We start from the raw sequence: 23,858 nt of genomic DNA on the forward strand, positions 1-23,858 counted from the left end.
CTTTTTTTTTCTAATGGAAACCATAATCGAATTTGCCTTTTTTACGTCAAAAAACAAGTTTTTCAAATAAAAAAAATAATAATTTGTGATTAAGTAAGACATAACAATATTTCTGGTAAATTGCGAGATAACATTATCAGTTTTATATGAAACAAAGAGGCGTAATTTACTTCATTTATGTTTTTAGAATTTTAATGGCAATATTTTTTAACGTTGATTAAAGTTTTGAGAACTCTTTTTTTTATTTTGATCGACTACCGTTTCTACTTTCCACATTTTTAGGTAATATATTTCATGAAAATTTTAAGAAATTTTATTTCAAATAGTAAAATTGATACATTCTTAATGTTTAATTTTCAAACAAAGTAATAAAATACTCTAATAATACTTTGATCAAATATCATATTTGGCATCTTTAATATAGTCACTTATGAAAAATATTATTATGTTTTATATACGAGAATATTACATATCTCGAAATTCACTAGAAATTTAGTTGTATTTTATAACTTATAATTTAATTAATTTCGAGAAAATTAACATTGTTGTCTATGATTTAAGTTTCCAAAACTAGTTAATCAAAGGTAGCTTTGATATGGTCACATTAGAGAAATATAAGTTTCTATTTGTTTCACATGCAACAATATTATATATATAATTTGTAACTAAGGTGTAACAATATTTCTTGTCATTTATAAAATGACATTATCTATGGAACAACGAAGGTGGAACAGATAATTTATTTTATGTTTATATTTGTTGAAAAGCAAATTTTATATCACAAACCAAATTTTGAAATCTCAATTTTTTGTTTTGACATACTACCGGGTCCATTTAAAAATTAAATGTCTTCATTAATAACTAATTTTCGACAAATTAATAAAGTACTTCAATAATAATTTTGTTGACTATTATATTAATATTATTTAGTAGCTTTAACATAGACACTAAAAATATTATATTTTATGTATTTTATGAATATTAAATATATCGAAATATATCAGAAATTTCATTTATATTTTAGCTAAAGATAATTTAATATATGACAAATAATATATTAACTGATTGATAAATTTAGAGATCAATAACATTGTTGTTTATGAAACATAGATATCACATTTTTAATCAAATAAAATTTTGAATTTATTTAAATCTCAAGAACTTGTATATAATTATTATATGTAAACAAATTATCAATTATTAATATACATTAATAAAACTTGTCAAATATCTGGTAGCTTCGCCATAGTTATTTATAAAAAATATTATTTTTTATTTGTTTCATATACAACAATATTAAATACATATCTCGAAATTTGACAAAAATATCCACACCACTAAAGATAATTTACACAAATTATTTATTTTTAAAAAGATTAAATTTAATTATGTTTGGCTAACATTTCTAGTAAATTTTGAGTTATTTAATTTTATCGTTCATGAAACATATAGAAAAAAGTATTTTTGGGACATGGTCATGTTACAACTACCGAATATGAATGACATTTGACAAAAGTATCGTTAACGAATTTTACAGTGTTATTTACAAATTCCTAATTACAATCGAAAAAAAAAAAATAAAAATTACACATAATTTTCACCCTGGACTGAATCAGTTTGCTTCGAGTTAAACAAACCTTCGAGTTTTCAGACTAAATAAAAACAAAACAAAATATGTTATCAATTATATCCTAAATATTTCATAGTCAACAATACTAATTATCCTGAAATAAGTCAGAAATATCTTAAGTAAAGATAATGTGATAATCACAAATCATATATTTTTGGACACCTCGATTTTTTCATGTTAACATATTAAAGGCATATTTAATTACACCTTCTATTTGAAATAAAAATACACATATAATCTCAAAATTTTAATGTAATATATGTATATTTGTTTTAAGTTTTGTTAAATGATAATAAACCCATACATTTTTAAATTTTCCAAATTTGGTTGATATTTTGAAGGGTATTTTACAGTCATAATCAACGTCAAATTCAAAAAATTGATTGAGACAACACCTAATTTAGTTTTTTTCTGACCAACTTGGGACATCCTGCGCTTAGATAAATGTTTATCATACATACACATGTATGACTGATCTGTCTTTGACCTATGTACTTTTTAATATGCGTAAAATTCCCCAAGGACCTAGACAATTAAGAAAGCGGCGATTGCTCAAAAAAATTTTATTCAAATTATCCCGTAGACAGTGAAAAACTGCGGGCGGAGCAACTTCGTAATTTTTTCGATATAAATTTCGGATTCACGGTCACAATCAAGCCGTATTGTTTTCGGATAAAACCATTTAATTAAAACGAATCTCGGCGTATAAAATATACGACGGTCGGCGTTTTGTTTGGTTTTCTACCTGGTATCGTCGACTTACCTGGATTTTGCCTCCGCATACACACACACACACACACGTAGAAAGAACTCCTTGGGATGCTGTGCGTTGTCTGCGTCTGCGGTCCTCAACTTTTCGGCCCAACGGCCCCAACTGCATGGACGAAGAACGATTCGTGTGTGCGATTGTAAAGGGTATTGTTTGGGTTTTTAAATAAAACAACTCAAAATGGTGTCATTAATTTATTTTTAATTGCTAACTTAAATGAACGACGACTGCGAGAGAGATCACTGAAACCGTTTAAACTTTCGTCGGAATGAATACGAGGTTTTTTTTCAAATAAAACATGCCAAGATAAGGCGTTCAGTGAAATGAAAATCAAAAGGGACTATCGGTTTGAGAAACTCTGTTCTAATCCGTGACAGTTGACAAGTTGCTTTTGAAATTTCAGTCTAGGCCTACTAGCTGAACTGTTCATCGGATCTTATCGTTATTTAAAGCAGATATGCCGCTCATGCCGCTTTCCATCATCTCCATCCTATCGTAACTAAATATGAATGTATATTAAACTTTGAAACAACTATTTTTAACATTATGCCCGATAATGAATCCGTGCAAAATATTGATCCTAGAGTCAAAATTATAATAAACTATTTTCGTAGTGAAGCGAACACTCACCCCCGTTGAAAGTGTTTTAGAAGGAACTGAACAATTTGAACAGTTTAAATTTTATTCGCAAGGTTAATTAATTGAAACCAGCGACTGTTTCAGGTGCATAAATTTCATTGTAACAACGATTAATTTGCATTTTTCAATAATATTAATTTTTCCTCCCAACACTTACGTTGTGCGGATAAAATTCCACAAATATTACGACTTATTATTAATCATATAATCGACCTTGTTCTAAACTCGTTTTCCGTTCAAACAGCCAACACATCTTTGTTTATGAATTTATTTATTTTATTTAATTTTTTTCTCATTTCTTTTGCTGAACGATTCAGACGCCTTTGTGAGTATGTCTTTGGTTCGTGACGAATGCGGGAATAAAAAATATATAAATTCATTTTCCACATGCAACGCATGCTTTCACGATACGCAGATAAGCTTTAATAATAATTGCCGGGTATTTTTAGACATGTATTCACTGCAGAAAAGCATTATTTTGTTGCTGTTCACGAATTTGTCTATTTTCGATGGGCGTTACTAAATGACATGCCGATTGATTGGGCAATTTTAAATTTATGCCCACGATAACATGTGAGAAATTCTAAATTTTCGAAAAATGCTTTGTTTATTACTTTGAAATAACTAAGTTCAGTAGGACATATTCTATGATTAATTTAATAACACGAGTAGTTTATCAAATCTGAGTCCAACTACTACTATCTACTATTTTTTCAGTGATAAATTGAGAAAAATTTATTAGGGCATCTTTGATGAAAACAAATCAAATCAACAAAACTTCTTTGATCACCATCAAAAAGTATCATCTTCTAATCAATGCCCAATTTTAATTTTTTCTTTAAAAATGTTTCAAGAAGCGTTAATCTGAGATCTAACAGTGAGATAATATAAAGATTCTTAGATAATAATATCATTATAACTATCAAAGAATCAAATATTTAAACCATCAATTGAATGCACATTATTTTTATAATTTTTGGACATATCCCCGTAACTCTTATTTATAACTCGTTTTTAATGGACAATAACGTAACAATACAAATGATAATAAAAACTTTATAATACACAAAACCACTGTAACATATATTATACTAAACATTGAATAAATTGATTGAAAAGTTGTACAATGAAAAAATATTGCATATTAATAAGACAAAATTAAACTTGGTGGTTTTGTTGGCATCAAGTGTTGTTGTGTTATAATACCATTTGTTTCGTTCAAATATATTTTATTCCGCGGTTTGTTAATCAAATTAAATAAACTCTTTTTGAAAAGCCATTTTTATTATATTTTTTTTCACAAAATTTGTTATGTATTTATTTCGAATAATGCTGTTTTATTAGTTTTTATTGTATATAAAGTATATATAGTATATACTGATGGGTTTTTTATTGTTCATCTTTTGGCTTTAGTCGATCAGACAAAAAAAATTCATCAGAAAAAAGCATTTGTTTTTATATAAATTATATAAATCATTGTAATAAATTCATTGTCTTTTATAATTTTTTTAATGAAATTTCTTATATATTCATTTTCAAGTATGATAAATGTGCCTGAATCAATTTTTGTTATATTTTCAATGTAAAAAAATGTGTAGTATACTTCGATAGTTTTTTATTCTCTATCTTTTTAATTTATTTGATTAGAAGAAATAAATTCATTAGAAAAATGCCTTCTTTTTAAATTTTTTAACGAAATTTATCTATCTAATTTTTTGAGTTTATTTTGAAGTATGCTAAATTCTAAGGAGAATTTATTTATTTATTTGTTTTATTAAAAAATGCCAGAATCAATTTTCGTTATATTTTCATTGTAAAAAATATATAGTATACCTCGATAGAGTTATTTATTCTCTATCTCTTGAATTTATTTGATCAGAAGAAAAAATTCATTAGAAAAATGCCTTTTTTAAATTTATTAATAAATTTTGTGATGTAATAATTTAGAAGTAGATTAAATTTTAAGGAGAATATATTGTTTTACTAAAAAATCAATTTTTGTTATATTTTCATTGTAAAAATATGTATAATTTACCGTGATAAAGTTTTTTATTGTCTAGTTTTTGAGTTTATTTGATTAGAAGAAATAAATTCATTAGAAAAACGCCATTTTTAATCTTTTAACGAAATTTGTTATGTCCATTTTGAAGTATGCTAAAATCTAATGAGAATTTATTTATTTATTTATTTTATTAAAAAATGTCCGAATTAATTTTTCTAAAAAAATGTATAGTATACCTCGATAGATTTTTTATTCTCTATCTCTTGAATTTATTTGATCAGAAGAAAAGATTCATTAGAAAAATGCCTTTTTTAATTTTTTAACGAAATTAGTTGTGTATTCATTTTGAAGTAGGCTAAATTCTAAGAATTTGTTTTTTTTTAATAAAAAATGCCAGAATCAATTTTTGTTCTATTTTCATTGTAAAAAATTTATTTGATCAGATGAAATAAATTTATTAAAAGAATGTAATTTTTAACTACGTCACAGGCTTATTATTATGCAATATATTATATAATAAAATTATGAAGCTCACTAAATTTAATGATACATAAAAAAATTGAATGATACAGAAAATTGCTTTTATAGTTGTTTTGTTTTTTTATTATCCATTTTTCGAGCTAGAGAAAAATAATTATTTAAGTACGAATATACAATAAAAAATATTTTTAATAATTATAATTTGTTACTATTTACATAAACGAATAGAATCTAGAGATAAACCAAAAAAAATTCAAGAACATGATCCCATAATGATTGTTAAGTACGAAATAATTTTGTCACCGATCGCGTTCGTGGTCCGTATTTACAGTAGCGGGTACGGCGATATTTTTATCCGAGCACAAAATTCAAACATGTGATTAATTATATGAGTGCACAAATAGGAGATAAGACTTTTCGTGTACGATAAACAAATAAATTCACCTCGTAGATACATACACGTGTGCTTTTCCTAGAATTAATATTCATTCCTTCATTACGCATTCATTATTCTCCACCGTACCGATCGGAAAAATCTCAGAGCATTGGGAAATTATAATTAGGTAACTTGTTTGCTAATAATTTTATGCCGTCGAGATGTTGCACGTTCTTGTGTGCAATGTGGAAACGGAACGGTCCGACGGTGGGTGGGAGTACCCAACGTCAAACTGGATCTAATCGTAGGAGGACAATTTTATCTTGTCTATTTTTTTCTCTCTCTTGTTTTTTCCCCATCGCATAATTGCGGGCCTCTCGTCGTGGAAACGTACGGGGAAGGTGCACGATTTAACCAAAACAAAACAAAAAATGCAGGAATAAGGTAATTTACGTTAATATTGTGGTTCGTATGTCTCCCCCCCATTAAAAAATAAAACGAAACGAAAGGACAGTATCAGTCAAAAACATGTTTTCATATATACGATTCCCCAAACTGATAAGACACGTGATTAAAAAGAAAAAAGGCAGATGTAAAGCTAAAACACAAATTCTGTTCGTAACACAAATACCTTACGTACATTCCGTACTTAGAAATCATTATTATAATGAATGTAAATAGTTTAACTCGAAATACTACTTAGGAGCAGTTAACTTTTCTAATTCGGTGTTTATCATTTATTAATAGCGAAGTACATAATGTATAGAAAGCCAGGCACTTCACAAAAGATTCTCTCGTGATGTGTATGCATGTGTGTGTGCGAGTCCGTATCCTTTTTAAGATAAAGCAAATGACGCACAAAATGGGCGCAACGTGAACAGGTTGCCATGCCTTGTGTTTTATCATTTTCTAGGCACCATGATAAGCCGGCCATAAACATCCATATTCCTAAACGTAAAAATATTATAAAAGTCTTATTAAAAATTTTATAAACTCATAACCCATTTTGTTCTTTACATCGCAAATTACATATTATTATTAGACGTTATTTGATTGCGGAGGTCTCAATAAAAACAAGGCGTTTAATGTGCAATAAGAACTGAAACCCACCCCGTAAAAGTGCATTGCATATTTATGTTTCGTTACGTTTCCACCAATAAAATATTATCGATACAAATAGAAAAGGAAGAACTGTAAATTCAGGATATTAAACATTTTTATTATAACAGCCAGGAAAAATGTAAAACACACACACACACACACAATAGGTTCAAAGAAAATATTTGTATTAACAATATTTTCTGTTACTATGCCATTTTCAACAACAACAACAACAACGGCACACAATTTGAATATAAAAACACATGTTAAATTAGAATATCTTGTACGGTGTTGTGTTGGAGCGTCGAATTTATAAATAATTCAGCCACTTCCTGCGTTTGAAATGTGCGTGAACGATGTATCAAATTACTTAAATTATACTGAATTGACAAGAGACCCATTCATATAATATTATCCAGTCGTGTACATACGTATGTGCGGTGCATTTGTACCAAAGTATATGACCCTCAACGTTCAGCCACTTCGCTGACTCACAGTATACGTAGAACATTTTTTTTCACTACCATCCAATTGGATGTTGGAAGTAAATCCGCCGTTTAATTTTTTTCCATGTACGCTAGTGTGCAACAATGAGTTTTATCATTATTATTAATAATACACCCAGTTGAATATAAAGTTGTTGTTGTCGTTGTTGTCTTCGAGTCATCCCACATAAAATGATTCGTTCATGAAATCATGCGCTTTTCCTAGGCACTTTTCCATACCTAAACCGCATTAACCTTGGGGCCTTTCGTCGAGAGAAAAAAAGTCATTAATTTATTATGCAACGATCGTAGAATGGAACACAAAGCGTTTGACGCATTCCTTCTCATTGTATTATCGGACGCGATGTATTTATTGAATAAAGCAGTCGACGGTAATTAATAATAATTAAATGTTGGAGAAAAAAAAATCACTGCAGGCGCTAATTGAACTTGAAAGAGAAGAAAACTGGCTGAATTGAAAGTTTAATGGGTGCACAATGGGTTTTTTTGAGTCCAGTATTTATACCAAATTACAGCGAGTATATAAATGTAATGGTTTTGTGAATTTCTCAGCCATATGCGTACGATGTAGCCCACTTAAGATGCACACGCCCTCGTAACATTTTTATTTATAATTCGATTTTAATTAATAATAGCTCAAAAAATGGTGAATAAAAACTTCTATTGTGTGCTATAAAAATTGTTTTATGTATCATCAAATTAAAGTCACTGGAATGAAAAATAAGAAAAATTGATTTTTTTAAAATATAGAATTTAAGGTGAGAATATCTATTATTAATATTAATTAATTAAGTCTGTGATATAGTTAAATATTATATTCTGATCAATCAAACCATAAAATAATATTTGAAAAAGATCAGACAGTATCAAATATATTCTAAAATGTTAAAAATATTTTTGAAGAAAGTGACTAATCTGATTATGGAAACTCTCTAAGCATCCTATAAAATTGTTTTCTATATCATCTAACCGATGTATCCCATTACATCTTTTAGTATCGAAAAATGAGGAAAATTGATTAAACATGAATCATTGAATTTATTAACCTTCAAAATGGGTTCATAGAAAATTTCATATTAACAAGTCTGTAGCATGGTTAAAAATGTCATTCTTCTAATGAATTTATTTTTTCTTATCAGCTAAACCGTGGAATAAATAATATATGAGTAACGTAACATATAAGTTTTTATAAACAGTTTTATTCTTAGTGTGAACGAGACATCTTATAAAATTGTCTAATCGATGAATCCTGTAATATTTTTTAATATAAAAAAATGAAAAAAATTGATTAAGCATTAATCATTGAATTTACTAAGGGTGTATAAGAAATTTCATATTAATAAGTCTATGGCATGGTTAAAAATGTCGTTCTTCTCATGAATCAGCTAAATCGTGAAATAAAAAATATATGGTGGTAAATTAACATATTAGTTCTTATAAACAGTTTTATTCTTAGTTTAATTTTGGCTGATAAACTAAGGACACCACCTAGTTACACATTGTCAAATTTTAAAGATATTTTAAAAAGAACTAACCAAATTATGAAGACCTAAACATCATATAAAATTGTTTTCTGTATCATCTAACTGAGGTATCTTGTAACACCTTTTATTATCAAAAATTGAGAAAAATTGATTAAGCATGAATCATTGAATTCTTAAGCTTCTAAATGGATACATAGGAAATTTCATATTAATAAGTCAATTGCGTGGTTAAAAATTTTAAATTAAATTTTAAATCGTGGAATAAATTTAACGTAATTTAACATATTAGTTCTTATAAACAGTTTAATTCTTAGTGCCAACAAGACTACAAGTTAACTTTTATCTGATACATCATAACGACACCACTAAGCATCCTATAAAAAAGTTTTCTGAATCATCCAATGGAGGTCTACTGTAACATTTTTGGTATCAAAAAAAAAAAACACTATTATGAATCATCGAATTTAGTAGGCTTCAAAATGGGTACATAGGAAATTTCATAAATATGTTGCATATTAATAAGCCTGTGTCACAGTTACAAATTACATTCTGATCAACCAAACCATGGAATAATATTTCAAAAACCAATGACAATATCAAATACTGGCTACAACTAATGGCACTACTTAAAGATATTTTAACAAGCACACTAATCTACTGAAATGGGCCACACTATATTTTAATTCGTGGTCGTTTTTTAGAAATGCTAGAAACGTACTAATTTAATTTTAATTTCTCCATCCAACCAAAACCATTTTTTCTTACCGATTACAACGCATTTTCGAATAATAAATGATTTATGGAAAAAAGCTTTCCACATAGAAATGTCGATTCTATTTTTAAAATAAGCAAATACACGGTAAGTATCTTATCAAATTTATACCATATTTTATATTAAAACACGTTAGGTAACACGAATATGTATATTTCAGTTTCACAATGTTTTGCATAAATAAATGTACATATTTTTGTATTATATTTTGCATTTACCTTCCACATGAAATTTACAAATCACATTATTGATTAATGATCATGTGCGTATTACTACAGAAATTCAAAATTATAAACAGCTTAATTATTAAAATCATAAAACGGATATTTTTTTAAAAATTGAATTTTTGGGTTAGCATTTGGCGCAGTTAAAAATAAAATATTAAGCACCAGAAACGTTTACACAAGTTTTTAACATCGACGATCGTTTAGCGGTTTCGAGCGCGTTCGGAAACGAGAATTCATATCTCAGGTATGCAAGAAACCTAATTTCTTGTGGCATTTTTACGAAAACACTTGTGGAAAGCAGGTAGAAATATAAATAGCCGCCCGACGATTTCTCAGGTAGATTTTTACGTCGACGTTACCCACATGCAGTTTCACTCATATACAACATATATACATAGTACATAGATACATCTTAAATAATATTTTTTCGCCTCGGATAACATAATTTCAACGTTGCTGTTGCTGTTGTTGTTCCCTTCTCACACCACGGCCATTGTAAATCCATAAAAATCGTAATTTTCTTCTTGTGAAATATCTGCTCGCTCATTCAAACACAATTTTAATCACAACAATTTACCTGTAATAACACACATCACGCTGAAAAATTAATGTGTATCACCATACAACATTTAAAATATAATTACGGTGATTACTGCTGTAATTCGATGCGTATTCTTGACTAGCGACTGGATTTCTTCCTTGTAGCTATTGTGAATAAAAAAAGGCATAACCTCGAATTTATTTACTGTAATATAATCAGGTTTCCTGCATGTGGAAGTTGCAATTAATTATCCGACTACTGTTGCACCCACTGTACGTTATTCCAATGTGATTTTTTAATTTTTAGGGTGTATCAAGAAATGGAAATAATATTTTGTGTGCAATGAAATTTAACTTGATTGTATTTGTTGATAAAACGTTATTTTGTTTTGGCATTACGTTTTCTTCTGGATAATTGCGAAAATTTGGGACAAATTGAGATTTGCGGAAAATTGCATTTCACAACTAATGTTTAATCAAGAAAGCTACAACTGAAAGGCTGAGCCATTTTATGAACAAGTTAATATTAGGATTAATTTAGACAGGATTTTTGGCCCCATAAAATGAAGTAAACTTTAATAAATTCATAATTATCTGATATAATTACGTACCATCGTTTGTTTATTAAATAATGTCTTCTATGTTGTTACACATTTACAAAAAGTGAAATGTTTTTATTATAAGTGGGTTATAAAAATATTCAAGTAAACTTAATTAATAGATTAATATTATAAGAATAAATGTACTTATCTTTAGAGGTGGACATCGATTAATGTCGAAAAACTGAAAGGTTCAAAGTTCCCAAATAAAGGTATTAAAATTTAGTTGGAAACTGACGAATAACACTACATATTTTGTTGCGGTACGACTTCCAGGTATAAAACGACCTGCGAAAGCTTTTGTATTTGGTCAAAAAGTAAACGACCACTTTTCGTTCGTGGAACAAATTTCACAAATTTAAAAGTATAAAGCGGCACACGTAAAATAAAACACAAATTACGGCTAGATTAAAACGTTTCGAAAACAGACTTTAACCGGTACATATTTTTGGCCGTACCGGTTTTGCGATTAACAAGGAGACATGTTTAATTTATTATGTGTGGCCAAAAAAAAAATTAAGCATCTAGCCGAAAATTAACCTTTCAAACTTTACGGTGTAAATCACCACGTGTCACCAAAACGTAAAATGGGTATCGCCCCGTTCAAATATAATATCGATACCCATTTTAACAGAAAAATTTTGAATGTGTCAAGTATCGCCTCCATAAAACTGTTCGATACCAATTTTTTCACATTATTTCTGACGTTGTACGTTGCAAATTCGGAATTCACGTTAAACATTGAAACTATTCGAAGCGTGGGTGGCCTTCAATAAAACAAGTAGTATGATTTACATTTTTATTTTATTTAAATTTGTCCAATTTATAAAAACATAACGTAATAGTAACAAATATTGATAACTTTTACGTTCAAATATACAATATAATTATCACTGTACAATTTTTACAGACGACCCGAGAGCATGCCTGCTACACATCGGATCTTTATAACAAATATGGCCGGTAAACTAATACAAAAATGTATCTAAAAAATTAAGGCAAACAAGAATTGCATCTTAGTTCTCAACGTAATAATGTCAGTCAAAACTTAAACTATTACATTTAAAGCGTAATCCGTCGGAATAACATCTTTACACAGAAAACAACGTTTAAAAAAAAACAACTTTCAACAAATATTCAATGAATGATGATGCTGTTTCGCAAACCCAAGTCCGCAACATCGATTGTTATCCGCTATCACAAGAAATTATACAATATTATGAAAATTTCGTTAAAAATCCCCGAAAAACAACCCCAACGAATCCGACGACAGTCACTGTTCGAATTGCGAGGCGGGGGGACACGTAAAAATTTAAATAATTTGTTGCAATCGGCCATAAATCTACTCAATAGTTCTAATTTAGAACAAACGTAACGATACCATTTATTTCCATAAACAATATGATGCTTTGGTCGCCAAGAAATAGGCCTATATAGTGATTTCCCTTGAATAAATCAATCGACCAGCAAAAGATTTTTTCACAACGACAACTCCTAAACACACATGACCTGTTGATCTTTTTTTTTAAATGTCTAAAAAATGATCACGTCAGACGACACATGCCCGGAATGAGTTTTTTTTTTTAATACGTATTGCCTAATATTCATGAAACTAGATCCAATTGTTGAATTGAAAAACGTTGGTTTTGCAAGAAGAGAGAAGAAAAAAAATTTGCATCGCCGATATGATCTATTCTCATTGGTTAAATTGAATAATATATAATATAATATATATTAGCCTATCGGTAATTTCACTTAGTCGCACTTACGTCATTCGTTTAATATCTATCACAGCTCTTTGCACGTTTTTAAAATTTGGTGGTTATTGCGTGAATGGAACATCATATGTTGAGTAGATCCCATTTTCCATTTACATCTTTTGAACATACATACATGATTATTAATTAATTACAGAAAAAAAGAATTAGTATACAAATCAGTCTAAAGCAGCAAATGTATATAAGCATCGTTTTGGAAGTCTGCGGGGAATTTCGTAAATTCAAACAATGTCGGAAAACTTCAGTCGAAACTGGCAGCGTATCCGAAAGCAAAGGTTCCAATATAATAGATTCATTTAGCCGTTAGGCATTCGCAGCTCGTTTATTAGAAACAGTCCGGGGGTAACCACAAAATTTCATAAACGTGTGTACATAAAAAAATCCTACATATTAAATACGTTTCACCTAACCCACAGTCCCAGATTGAGGAGACTAAGCTGGGGTAGTTTCATGATCCGTTCCAGTCCGACAGTCGTAATCCTGGTGCAGCCGTACAAGTCTATGCACTTGAGTTTTTGCAGTGCTTCCGCCACTGTTGTTAAACCTTTGTCCGTCACTCTACTGCACTGACCAATGTTGAGGGTCTCCAGATCGAGTAGGGTGCTGGCGATCTTGAACAGTCCCTCGTCAGAGATCTGACAGGCGTTCAGCGACAAACTTTTCAGATTGAACAGTCCTTGGGAGATATGCACGAGAGCCTGATCACCGATTTTGTCACAGAACGACACGTCCAGCGAGGATATCCTCGAACCACCCTCGGCCAAATAGGCCATGCCGATGTCCGAAATGTTATCACAAGAACGCAGATTCAAATCGCGTAAACTCGTCATTTTGGCCAAGTGTTTCAGTCCACTGTCCGTAATACTAATGCAAAAACTAAGGTTGATCGACTTGAGCGAGGGCAGAAAGGTGGCGTGCTTAAGCGCCTCGTCGGAGAGCCGCTGACAGTCCTGCAGGCCCAAGTACTCCAAATTGACGTTGCCTCCGGCCAAATGCTCGATGCCCTGGTCGCTGATGTGCCAACAGGAGCGGAGATTCAGTCTTTTGAGTTTCTTCAAGCCCCAGGCGATTAGCACCAGGCCAGTATTTGTCACGCTGGAGCAGCCCTCCAGCTCCAGCACCTCCAAGTTCTTTAGATACTGGGCGATCCTGCCCAACGAGTTGTCGGTGACTTGTTTGCACAGCGACAGGTTGAGCTGCGTGAGCGACGGCACCTCGTTGACGAAGGCGTGCGAGATGCCGACGTCCGCCACGCTGTAACACCCGCTTAAATTGAGCGACTCAATGTTGGGAATACCCTGGACCACCTCCCGGAGGGACCGTCGCAACGACAGCACCTGGACCTTCTTGATGCCGCGCTTCACCAAGGAAGCGAACACGGACTGGTTGGTCCTCCGTAGGTGCAGCTTGGCCTCGACGCCGCGCCACACGGACTTGAGATAAGCTGCGTCCCTCCACGCGGTGCACACCTGTGCCACCCGACCCTTGTCCCTTACCTCCAGGTAACTGAATATGATGGCCAGTATTTCCGGGTAGAGGCAGGAAATGTGCGTCTTACCCAGATCATAGTCGTCTAGTTGGTCGTCCTCCTCCTCGATGGTCCTGGCCAGAGCGTGCAGCTCGTGGACGGCGGAATGTGGAAGAAAGTGTTGCGGCTGGTGCAGCCTGCCGTAGGGCTGGTAGCGGTGGTGGTGCCTGAGCAGGGCCGCAGTGGACAGCAGGGGCACTGGTAACTCGGTGTACAACACCTGCGTCGGATCCTCCATCATTTTCGTACTCCGCTTTGCACACGACTCAACAGCGCGCTACGTGTGGAAGTTGACTCGCACCGGCGACACCCAACCCCGGCGACATCTCACTTCAGACTGATCACGGAGCGGTGCGACTCACAACAGTCGACTGCCTTCTGCTCTGATTGGGCGGCGCGCGCGTCACGTGACGCCCCGGCCTCGTATCGATTCGGTTGCTCACGGCGGCATTTTTAAGTTGCACGAGGATGCCGGTCCCCCACCACTTCGAGGGCGGTTTTCGACCGGTCGCAAGCGCCCCGACCGAATCAACGTAGAAACTACCGACATCGGACGGACGGACGGACGGACGGACGGTCGAGGAAAAATTTCCTGACCGCACACACACACATACTGGTCCGTTCCTTCGTTCTCCTCCACTCTTCTTTCCATCGTGAAGCAAATCTTTCTTTATTTGTTCTTTGCTCATGCACAGATACCCTCTTGCTTCTCGACGCATCCACTTATAAAAGTGCAACGCGTATCTCAATATGTACCCACATAAAAAAATTAAACATAAGCATATGTAACTCGTTTTTAATTTAAAACTAGTTAGTAAGACTTCTGAATACATAATATCTTCATTATTGAATTTTATAAAATATGAAACGAAATATTAGGAGGAAGCAAAATTCCTTGAATGTTCATGTGTTATTATTATTATTATTATTATTATTATCATTATTGCATTCATTTTACCTGTTAAATAGAAAAATTAGAATTAATATTTTTTCAAAATTTTTTATTATCATTCACATTTTGAAAAGAAGAATATTTCATAGTTTCTGACAATTTTTGCAAAAATATGAATGCTTATGTATTTCTAAGATATTATAGTTTGTACAATTTTACTTATAAGGTTAACGAAAAAAATCTCAAAACTATATAAACTGTGCTTCAACATATTTTCTGAGCACAACAAGGTAATAACGAACAGAGATTCTACTGGAAATGTGGTAAAACTACAAATAAATTTGGCAACACAGTTCCAAAACATTTTATTTTAAATAAATAACAATCAAATTTTGAAAAAAAAAACAATATTTCAACGTTTTTGACTATTTTCCTAAAAATATACCTACACCTGTTGTCTGTATCATTTGTTAGATATCAAAGTTTATACAATTTTACTTTTAGAATAAATAAAATTTAGGAATGTGCCTCAAAAACTAGATAATTTTCGTTTCAATATATTTTTTGAATATAACGAGTTAAAAATGAGGAGAGAGTCTACTGGAAACGTCGTAAACCCACAAATTAATGTGATCACACAAGTCAAGAATATTTTATTTTAAGTAAGTAAATAATCAAATTTTGAAGAAAAAAAATATTTTGCAGTTTTTGTTAATTTTCTTAAAAATTTACATACATCTGTTGTTTTATTTGTTACTTATCAAAGTTTATATAATTTTATTTTTAAGATGAATGAAATTTAAGAAATTACTTCAAAAACTAGATAACTAGAGCTTCAATATATTTCTTGAGCAAAACGAGTTAATAACAGATATTCTTCTGGAAACGATGTAAAACTATAAATAATACCAGAATACATGCCAAAAATATTTTATTTATGTAAATAACAATCAAATTTTGAATAAAAATATACATACATACATTTGTTGTTTTATTTGTTAGATACCCAAGTTTGTCTAATTTTACTTCTAGCGTGGATAAAATTTAAGGAAGTACTTCAACAATTAGGTAAACTGGGCTTCAACATATTTCTTGAGCATAACGAGTTTATACCGAACATATATTCTTCTGAAAATACAAATAAATATGAAAATACCAGGCCAAAATATTTTATTTTAAATACATAACAATCAAATTTTGTAAGAAAAAGAATATTTCACAGTTTTTGGCAATTTTCATAAGAATATACATACATCTGTTGTTTTATTTGTTAGATATTCAAGTTCATATAATTTTACTTCTAGAGTGAATAAAATTTAAGAAAATGTTTACAAACCAAATAACGAACAGATATTCTTCTGGAATTATTTTGAAACTACAAATAAATATAAAGATACAAGTCAAAAATATTTTGTTTTAAGTAAATAACAATCACATTTTGAAAAAAGAGAATATTTCACAGTTTTTGGCAATTTTCATAAAAATATACATACATTTGTTGTTTGATTTGATAGATATCCAAGTTTAAATAATTTTACTTTTAGCGTAAATAAAATTTAAGAAAATGCTTCAAAAACTAGATAACGGGTTAATAATGAACTGAAAATGTCTACAAATAAATATGACAAAGCAAGTCCCAGATATCTTATTTTAAGTTCAAAATTTCCAGTGGGTAACAATCTAATTTTACAAAAGAACATTTCACATTCCCCTAAAATTATATAAACTGGACTTATGCATATTTTTTGAGCATAAAGACTCGAATCTCAACACAACGTTGTGAAACCACAAATAAGTATGACAACAAAGGTATATTTATTATATTTTCTTTTCAAAGTTCTCAAAATTACGCCCTTATATGTGCTTACTACATATATTTGTTAGATGTTAAAATATGTATAATTTTATTTAAAGGGAGAAGTTTGATATGAAAAGTTTTTACTTTTTTCGCAAAGTGAATAGCAAATAATAAAAAATGTTAATAAATGTATGTACGTTAAAAATATACCCTTAAAAGTAGAAAGATTGATTGAAATATGTTTCAAATTTCAACGTGTAGTTTATATAAAATGACGTGAGCGTATTTTAATTAATAACTACAAATGTAGTTGAAATAATTTGAAGACACAACAACGATAAATACTTATTTTTATTATTTCACCATCTTGTTATTAAAACAGTTCTAAAACACATTTGAATTGCTGGATCTGCAACGCCCACGTAAAAAAGTTTCAGTAATGAAGTATTACATTTCATTAATATGATAAATTAATTGACAGTAATGTAAAAATTAAGTGATACAATTCACACAAGTATAAATTTTATAATTGTTTATGATAAAACATTCAATAAATCGTAAATCATAATTTATAATCTACAAAATTGATACGGTTATTATAAATCACTCCGTAATTAAAATGATAGGTGTGAATAATGTTTTAAAAAGATCCGTTTTACTTATCAAATAACGCAGGAAAAAACATTCAACACAATACTCCTCTATCGTTCCATAAATACTAATGAATGGCCTAACAATTAGACTTCTATAACAGCACGTATTCACAGAATATGAATTACTTATTCGCATAGTTTTTTCTTTCTAACCAATTCACCAAAGATTAGTTATCGACAGGACCACATTAAAATCGATAATCTATTTTGCAACTCCGTCGAATTTATCTCTCGTCTACCCGAACCGACAACAATCGAGAACGGCGTCTCACGTGCTCCGACGTCGTTTCTGACGTCGTTCCTCACGGCAAAAATTCGTTGCCGCGTCCAATTTCGACGGGGGGAGGGGGGGCGGACGCGGGGGTGAGGAGAAATTGAAAGCAAAATAAAAAAAAAAAACGAGGAGAGAAAAAAACCAACATTAGCCGATCAAATAATAATTCGTGTGGCACAGTTCCCGTCGTCCCGGCGCTGGTACACACGGCCGTCCAGCGCCAGAACCCGGTGCATATTGCCCGTCGCAGTGGCCGAATCCCACACCGTCACCGTCGCCGTCGTCGTCGTCGTCTCGTGTAAACACACCGCTGCGAAGGCATTGTTTTTACTTCGTTTTTTCGAATATAAACTTTTCGAGAGAACAAATAAAAGGAGGCGAGCCGGGCGGGCGCGAGAGGCGGCTCGACGCGCGAGCGCGACAGAGACGGACGCATCCCGCTCGTGGATGGGCACGTTCCCTTGAATTTTCAAGGGGATAGAACGGAACGGCGGCGCGGCGCTCGCAGCCCGTTCGTACGTACGTTCGTACACACACACACGCACGCACGGAATATACATATATATTTTTTTTAATGTATAACACTATTTTCGTTTAATAAACCGCGTTCCGTGCGGAGTCGCGGTCCGCTTACATGTGCATTTTTGGACGAGGCAACGACGACGTGGCCCCCACGGCCCTTGCCGTTCATTGTTTTGCGGAACGAAAAAGATTTTAATATTCACGTCCGTCGCGATTACTGTCTGCGCGGACTGTGCTTCTTGAATGTGACGTACGTTGTTTTTTTTTTTTTTTTTTTTGTTTACAAAGGGCGAAACGTTGACGTGCAATTCTTTGTGCTAGATGTGTAGTTGGTTAAAAATGCAGGTCCATTTTGCCTAATTGCTATTTATAGGTTAGGTTAGGTTAGGTTAGTTGACCCAATATGGCTAACAAATAATGGTGTGTATTAAATATTCAGGCTAAATCCCACGTAATTTAACAAATGCGGTGCATACTGAAATATAATTCCTGTCCCGTAGTGGTTCAATGATGAAATGAAAATTGCAGAAAATGGTAAAGTAAGTTTTTACTCACTGGATTGTTGTAATTTAATCGTCGATCAGTCGAAGTTTTGATAAATTGAATGAAATTGTGTAATTTATATATGATTCCTCGAATACCTTGATAAATTATTTTACACTACATGCAATAAGTCGAATTTTTCGAAGGGAATTCCTAATTCCCTTATTCATAATTTGATAGATTTTTATGAATGTGTTCAGGCATCATAATTAAGTAATAATTTAGAACAGCTTTCTTTTGAGGAAAACAATAAAAAATTATCATCACAAAATTCGTTTCATTATAGTAGTTCCTTTAACATATGATGTTAAAAAAATAAAATGCAGAACTTATATCAAAGAAAAATGTTTCATTTGATGTTTCTGTTCAACCAAAGTGAAGAGATGTATCATTTTCAATTTTTGTCTAGTTACCAACACAACCTTTTAATAGATACGATCAGAATGTTACAATAAAAACTATGATAAATGTTCTCAAGATCAATAATGAAGACATAAATCTCCATTCGAATTATAGAAGTTGGAATGTATATATTTGGGTACCCCATACACTCTTTTACTTACTGGATGAATGAAATTTAAGAAAGTCAAAAACTAGCTTAACTCAGCCCCAACATAATTCTTGGGCACAATAATTTGATAAAGAAAAAAAAAATGCTATGCGAAAAGTTATAAAATTATAAATGTTTCTTAGATATTATATTACAAGTTGAGAGAAATTTAAGTAAGTAAGAAACTAGATTAACTGAGCTTTAACATATTTCTTGACACCGATTATATAGAGCATTCAATAAATAAATAAATATGACAACACAAGTCCAAAATATTTTATATTATGTAAATAATATTCAAATGTTGAAAAAGAAGAATATTTCATAGTTGTAAACATTTTTTTAAAATACACATACTTCTACTGTTGTGTTTCATAGATATCAAAGTTTATACAATTGTACTTGATAGTTGAGTTAGTTGAAGAAATTTTAAGAAATTAAAAAACTGGGTTAACTGAGTTTCAACATATATCTTTAGCATTACATCTTGATAACGAATAAAAATATTATTCGAAACTTAAAGCTGCAGACAAATATGTCAGCACTGTCCAAAATGTTTTATTTTAAGTAAATAACAGTATAATTTAAAAAAGAAGAGTATTTCACAGTTTTTGATTATTTTTTTAAATCTGCTCTTGTGTTTCTTAGACAGTAGAGTGTGTACAAAACTGTCTTTATAAATTGAATGAAACTGGGTTAACAGAACCTTAACATATTTCTCGAGCAATACAAGTTGATAACGAATAAAAATATTATTCGAAACGTTGTAAAATTACAAACAAAATGTGTCAGTATTAGCCAAAAATATGTTATTTTAAATAAATAATAATGAATAAACAATTAAACTTTGAAAAAGAAGAATACTTTACAGTTTTTGACAATTTTTTGAAATATACATACATCTGCTCTTGTGTTTCTTAGATAGTAAAGTTTATACAATTGTACTTATAAGTTGAATAAAATTTAAGAAAGTAAAAACTAGATTAACTGAGCTTCAACATATTTTTTTAAGCATTAGAATTTGATAACGAGTAAAAATATTCTTCGAAACCTTGTCAAATTGCAAACAAAATGTGCCATCCCTAGCGAAAATTATTTTATTTTAACTAAATAACAATATAATTTAAAAAAGAAGAATATTGTTTTTGACAACTAATTTAAATATACACAAATCTGCTGTTGTGTTTCTTAGATAGCAAAGTTTATACAACTGTATTTATAAGTTGAATGCAATTTAAGAAAGTAAAAACTAGGTTAACTGAGCTTAAACATATTTCTTAAGCATTAGAATTTGATAACGAATAAAAATATTATTCGAAACGTTGTAAAATTGCAAATAAATGTACCAACACTAGTTAAAAATATTTTAAGTAAATACCAATGAAATTTTTAAAATGAAGAATATTTTACAGTTTTTGACAGTTTTTTTATATATACATACATCTGCTGTTGTGTTTCTTAGATAGCAAAGTTTATACAACTGTGCTTTAAGCAAGTTAAAGATTAGATTAACTGAGCTTTACGTTAATGAGCAGAAATACTATCCAAACGTTGTAAAATTAAAAATAATTGTGGCTAATTGACAATTAGATACGGAATAGAAATATTATTTGAAACGTCGTAAATCACAAATAAATATGGTAAATCCAAAATATTTGTATTTTCGACAATTTTCTGAAAAATATACAATATCAAATATTAAAAAAATGTTAATAAACATGTATACGTCAACTCGATAAGTCGAATTTGTGAAGGGAATCCCTAATTCCGTTGTTAATTGCTCGAATTTTTGTTCGAACACCATAAGTTTATATTTTTTGTGTAAATCTCGACAAAGAATGCTCCTATTCAAAAAAACTGGATAGTTTTTTCAATGTTTGACGAGTTACCATCATTACAATTTAAAGATACGACTGAAAGATTATAATAAAAACTATGATAAATGTTCTCAAGATCAATAATGATATGACTTGTTGGTTCGAGTTACCGAAGTTCCACTGTATGTATTTAATAAAAATGAGGCTAGATTTTGTTTAATTGCTATTTATAGTTTTTCTCTAACCCAATATTACGAATAAATAATGGTATATATTAAATATTCAAGCTAAATTCCATATAATTTAACATATGCACTGCGTACTGAAATATAATTTCTATCCCGTAATAGCTTCATGATGAAAGGAAAATTGTAGAAAATGCCAATGTAAATTTTTATCGTAAGAAATTTTTAAAAGGCAACAAAATAATTATAAAAACATCACAAAATTCGTCAAATTTATAGAGTTATCAAAGAAAACTCTTTCAGTTGAGGGAAGCTAAGTTTATTGATTTCTGTTCAACCAAACTGAAATTGTAGGATTTTATCTTTTTTAATGTTTGACATATTCAGCAATAATTTAGAACAGCTTCTATTCATTTGAGGAAATCAAAACTTTAAAAAACGACTGTGGTAAAATTATAATCACAAAATTCGTCAGTTTTATGGATAGGGTCATATTAGTCTCTCTAACCGCTGATGTAAAAAAGGATAAAATACAGAAGATAGATCAAAGAAAACTATTCCTTTTGATATTAAGTTTGCCGACTTCTGTTCAAAACTGAAAAGTTTTATCTTTTTTAATGTTTGACGAGTTACCGTCACCACTTCTATTAGAAATACGATAATAAAAACTATGATAATTGTCCTCAAGATCAATAATGATATGAATTGTTGATTCGAGTTATCAAAGTTCGTTCGTGTATTTAGTAAAAACGCGGCTACATTTGGTTTAATTGTTATTTATAGGTTTTCGCTAACCCATTATTACTAATAAATAATGGTATGTATTAAATATTCAAACTAAATTCCATGTAATTTAACATATGCATTGCATACTGAAATATAATTTCTATCCTGTAGTAGTTTAATGATGAAATGAAAATTGTAGAAAATGCCAGTGTACATTTTTACTCGCTGAATTTTTATGTACAATACAATTATGTAGTTAACTATAATTGTTACATTATTGAACAATTCGTGAAAAATACGGTTCGATAACTTGAAGTTTTGATATCTTGAATGTAATTGGTTGGCAATGGCAACAAGAGTGAGAATTACGTGCAATTTTTATTTATTAATTCGAACATTTTGATAATTTGAATAAAATATTTGGTACTAAATTTGATTCAGACGAATTTTTGAAGGGAATCTCTAATTTCATAGATATTTAAATAATAATTTAGAATCATTTATATGTTTTTGAAGAAATCTTTGAAAAGACAACAAAAAAGTTATGTAAACATCACAAAATTAGTTAATTTTATGGAGTCAGAATCATATTAGTCTCTCTAAAGGCTGATGTAAAAAAAGGTATAAAATGTGGAAGATAGATCAAAGAAAACTCTTTCTTTTGAAGCTAAGTTTATCGACTTCTGTTCGGTTAAACTGAAGTTTTATCTTTTTCTATGTTTAATGTGTTACCATCACTGTATTTTAAGAGATAAGGCAATAAGTTTTTAATAAAAAATATGGCACATGTTTCCGAGATCAGTAATCAGATGATTCAAATTCGTCTTTAATAGGTATATTAAAAATAGAAATTGATTTTTCTCATAAGTATAAGATTAAAAATATTAAATACTTTTTTAGGGTCAATGTTAATAATATTTTTTTGTACAGCTATTCGGTGAGTAGTGACATATGGCCGATGACCTCTACTATTTGGCCACCTGACACATTCATATTTATTTTGAAGTGATAAATGGAAGTCGAACTTTTTTCCTCACAAATCATGTATTAAATATTAAAGTTAAATCCCAGTTTAACATATGCAAAGTTGAAATATAATTTCTATCCTGTAACAGTATAACGATGAAATGGAAATTGTAGAAAATTTAGAAAATTAGAACTTCATAATAGTTTACTGCCCCAATTAGCAACTGCGACAATTATGTAGTTGAGTGTAACTCTAGTTATTACATTATTTGACAATTAATGAAAACAATATTTGCTTTATAAAAACATATACGTTCTGTAATTTATATTTGTTTTAAATTAATTTGCAACTTTATTCACTGACTCATATTCTCAGTTCCTGTGCAAATGAAAATAATCAACAAATTAATATTCCTTCCTAAAAGTTGACAAAAACCACGAACTTTATGGAAACAAACGCCAAAGGGTCGAAACTAATTAGTGCATTTGTTAAAAAGTCTT

General features: G+C 30.5%; 1 protein-coding gene across 1 annotated transcript; it reads right to left on the minus strand.

The window, feature by feature from the left end:
- Nucleotides 1–11,910: 11,910 nt before the first annotated feature.
- Nucleotides 11,911–14,782, minus strand: LOC109595150 (F-box/LRR-repeat protein 14). The gene has a single exon (XM_020010445.2). It carries the CDS (start codon nt 14,670–14,672, stop codon nt 13,305–13,307), a length of 1,368 nt encoding a protein of 455 aa, XP_019866004.1. The 5' UTR covers nt 14,673–14,782; the 3' UTR covers nt 11,911–13,304.
- Between the last annotated feature and the right edge of the window lie 9,076 nt (nt 14,783–23,858).

The sequence above is a fragment of the Aethina tumida genome, chromosome 1 (assembly GCF_024364675.1).
Source record: "Aethina tumida isolate Nest 87 chromosome 1, icAetTumi1.1, whole genome shotgun sequence".
Taxonomy (NCBI): Eukaryota; Metazoa; Arthropoda; class Insecta; order Coleoptera; family Nitidulidae; genus Aethina; species Aethina tumida.

Bases quoted from the DNA above. Each gene is read 5' to 3' on its own strand.
- LOC109595150 (XM_020010445.2), bottom strand. From the start codon at position 14,672: ATGATGGAGGATCCGACGCAGGTGTTGTACACCGAGTTACCAGTGCCC.